At 58.2% G+C, this 2713-nt stretch overlaps 1 protein-coding gene across 1 annotated transcript; it reads right to left on the bottom strand.

Annotated features, from left to right (window-relative positions):
* Positions 1-216: 216 nt before the first annotated feature.
* AIPL1 (AIP like 1 HSP90 co-chaperone) lies at positions 217-2692 on the bottom strand. The gene is made up of 5 exons (XM_065846132.2): positions 2125-2692; positions 1211-1390; positions 818-1006; positions 565-741; positions 217-442 (listed from the first exon to the last, which is right to left on the bottom strand). Exons 1-5 carry the CDS (start codon positions 2218-2220, stop codon positions 221-223), a joined length of 864 nt encoding a protein of 287 aa, XP_065702204.2. The 5' UTR covers positions 2221-2692; the 3' UTR covers positions 217-220.
* Between the last annotated feature and the right edge of the window lie 21 nt (positions 2693-2713).

Below are 2713 nucleotides of genomic sequence, written 5' to 3'. Positions count from 1 at the left end.
GGTGTCACCGTGGGCACCAGAGGACGTGAAGTGCAGGTAACATCATGGGCAAGGGAAACCATGGTGGGCAGGGGGATCTGGATGATGTAGGACGGTGGGACATAGAGAACATGGGGTGCAGGTGCCATCGTGGGCAGGGGAAATCAGGGGCAGGGGGACCTGGGTCACAGGTTCTGCATTTGACATGGGGATCCAGATGACACAGGGATAATGGGCATTATCATGGATAGGGGATCCTGAAGACAAGAGTCCCCAGGGGCTGAGGACACAGTGCTGGGGTGGGATGCAGGGCACGAGTACCGTTATGTTTCTGCAGGAGCTCTGTCGTGTGCTCCAGCACCTCATAGTATTCACCCAGCTCCAGCTGGCACTGGCAGTAGTTGAGCACCAGAGGCGTGACCAGGCTTTCCAGCTTCAGCCAGCCATCCTCCCACGGCTTCTCCTGCCCCAGGGAGTCCCAGTGGATGGTTCAGGGCTGTGGCTGTCCCCTCCCAGGCCCACTGGGGAGAGTTTTGCTGAGGAAACCCAGGCAGGGATGACAGGAGGTAGCCAGGTCCTGCTCACCTTGGCCTGGAGGTTCCTCAGGCAGATGACAGCCTCCTGGTACTTGGCCGCTGCCTGCCCAAACTCCTTACGGAGGACGAGGCGGTTGCCCTCACTGTGCAGGATGGGCACAGCCGCCAGCTTCTCCTCCCTGCTCATGGCCCAGGTGTCACGCTTGTATGCTGAGGGCTCCTCCACCTGCATGGGCAGCAGGAGATGAGCTGCCTGCCCTGGCTGTCCCCATGCTGGCAGCTCTCCCTGCTATCATCCTTACCCGAAACAACTCCATGATGAAGATGAGGGGCTGCGGTGTCCGCTGCAGCTCGTCCAGGTCGTCATAGCCCGTGCTGTGGTAGTCAAACATGTTACCCATGCCACAGCGGTGCTTCTGACCTTCCAGAGGGTCCCGGCCCTCTGCGATCCTCCGCATGCCCCTGGAGACCAGGGCGTACATGCCCGTGTGCTGCAAGGAGGGGGAGCACCCTGCTTAGCTGCATGGGGCCAGCCTGCACCCCCTTCCTTTGTGGCAGCCCCCCTGCTGCTGTGCCCACGTGACATCTGTGCCCCCATGCTTGCACCAGCCAAGGCTGGAGCATCTCTGGGGTGCATGGTCCTGCACCCTGGCTCTGCAGAAAGGAGATCCTGTGCCCGCCGGCCCCTCACTCACAATGGCGTCGCACCAGAACTCAGCCACCTCCCCGGTCCTCATGGAGCTCAGCAGTGTCTCCCAAATCTCCAGCTTGAACATCTTGCCCACGATGATCTCCATGGGGATGCCAGCTTCCCGGCTGTCGTCAATCACAGTCCGCTCAAAGTCATCCTTCAGCGTTTGGAAGTGGAAGGTGATCTGCCCCAGAGAAGGGTGAGTGTTGAGCTGGGACAGGCACAGCAGCGAGAGCCCTCTGTTGCCTTGCCACCCTCAAATCCTTCTGCCATGGGGCCAGAACACAGGGCCAAGCCTGCTCCCAGTGAGGTGCTGGTTTGATCAGCAGCTCTCCATCCACAGCAGGAGATTGTGCTTCCTACCCATTTGTCTTAGACAGCAAGCAGATGGTGGAGCTGCTTAACGCCCATCAGTGCTATATCTGACTGCCCTCTTCGGGTTCCCCATTATAACTTAGTTCACAGAGTGCTCCCACAGCGTGTGTCAGGACCTGGCAGAACCCACACTGATCTTCCCATTCCCACAGGCCGGGGGGAGGACTCAGAAGCCCCCAAAAGCTCCCCATTGTCACCCCTCACTCCTGTTTGACACATCAGGAAAGGCAGATTTCCAGCAACCTGGTTGCTGAGCTCCAATAGCCTCAGGACAAGAGGGAGGAGGCAGATAACAGCACCAATGCAAGGTGGAGGCAGTGGGCAATGTCGGCTGTCACTGGGAGGGCAATGTGGTTGCCTGTGCCCAAAACAGCCATTTCTGCGCCCCTCGCTTTATGAGGGATCTCCTGGAGATGGGATCTCCCTGTACCACAGACCTGGAGCTCAGCTCGCGAGCAGGGAATCTAACTGTAACAGGCCAGGATGGTGCCATCAGACCCTCCACTCTCCCAGAGCTTTGGGGTAACAACCAAGATGACTTACCTTGCTCCCATCCTGCAACTTTGGTAGCTCTCCTTGACCTCCATGCAGAATCTTCTTTTTGACCCCTTCCACATTCAGCAGGTAGGTTTCCTCCATGGCTGTTCCTGTCGGCCCCCAGGAACCTGGCCCTTCCTGAGCTCTGCGTCTTCCTCACGCTATCTCCATTTCTTGACTATCTGGACACACATGTCACTTCCCAGGGCTGCCACTGACCTTTTGCTTTCTGTGCTGGGGGCAGAGTTTGGAAGCCTTCTTCCCTTCCCGTGCTCTTCAAGTTGTGAGAGGGTTGTCCTGTCACAGCACACCCTTGCTGAAGCCTGAGGTGCCCTCCGTTGTGTTCTGGAACTGCCTTTCTAATCCTCTTCCCACCATGCCAGGTTAATCTGGGATTGGCCTGCCTCATCTGTGAGGAATTAAAGAAACTCCCTGATCAGGAGCGCCTTGCTCCTCCCACAGAGCAATGGCTTGCAGGGTCCCCTGCACGCACAGTCTCCCTCTGACCCAGCCATGCAAGGAGCATTTCAGCAGAGCCCAGGAAAGCTGGTGTGAGCACCAGCCTGGGCTGAGCATTGTCAGGCACAGCTGGCAA

This window comes from Patagioenas fasciata, chromosome 11 (assembly GCF_037038585.1).
Source record: "Patagioenas fasciata isolate bPatFas1 chromosome 11, bPatFas1.hap1, whole genome shotgun sequence".
Lineage (NCBI taxonomy): Eukaryota > Metazoa > Chordata > Aves > Columbiformes > Columbidae > Patagioenas > Patagioenas fasciata.
This window is presented reverse-complemented; position numbering and strand designations above follow the sequence as displayed.

What these genes read in the sequence shown, in the direction of transcription:
- AIPL1 (XM_065846132.2), bottom strand. Translation starts at nt 2,220, where the DNA reads ATGGAGGAAACCTACCTGCTGAATGTGGAAGGGGTCAAAAAGAAGATT. An exon ending in AGTTGCAGGATGGGAGCAAG is followed by an intron (nt 1,391 to 2,124) that starts GTAAGTCATCTT and finishes TCTCTGGGGCAG; the next exon opens with ATCACCTTCCACTTCCAAAC. An exon ending in AGTTCTGGTGCGACGCCATT is followed by an intron (nt 1,007 to 1,210) that starts GTGAGTGAGGGG and finishes CCCTCCTTGCAG; the next exon opens with CACACGGGCATGTACGCCCT.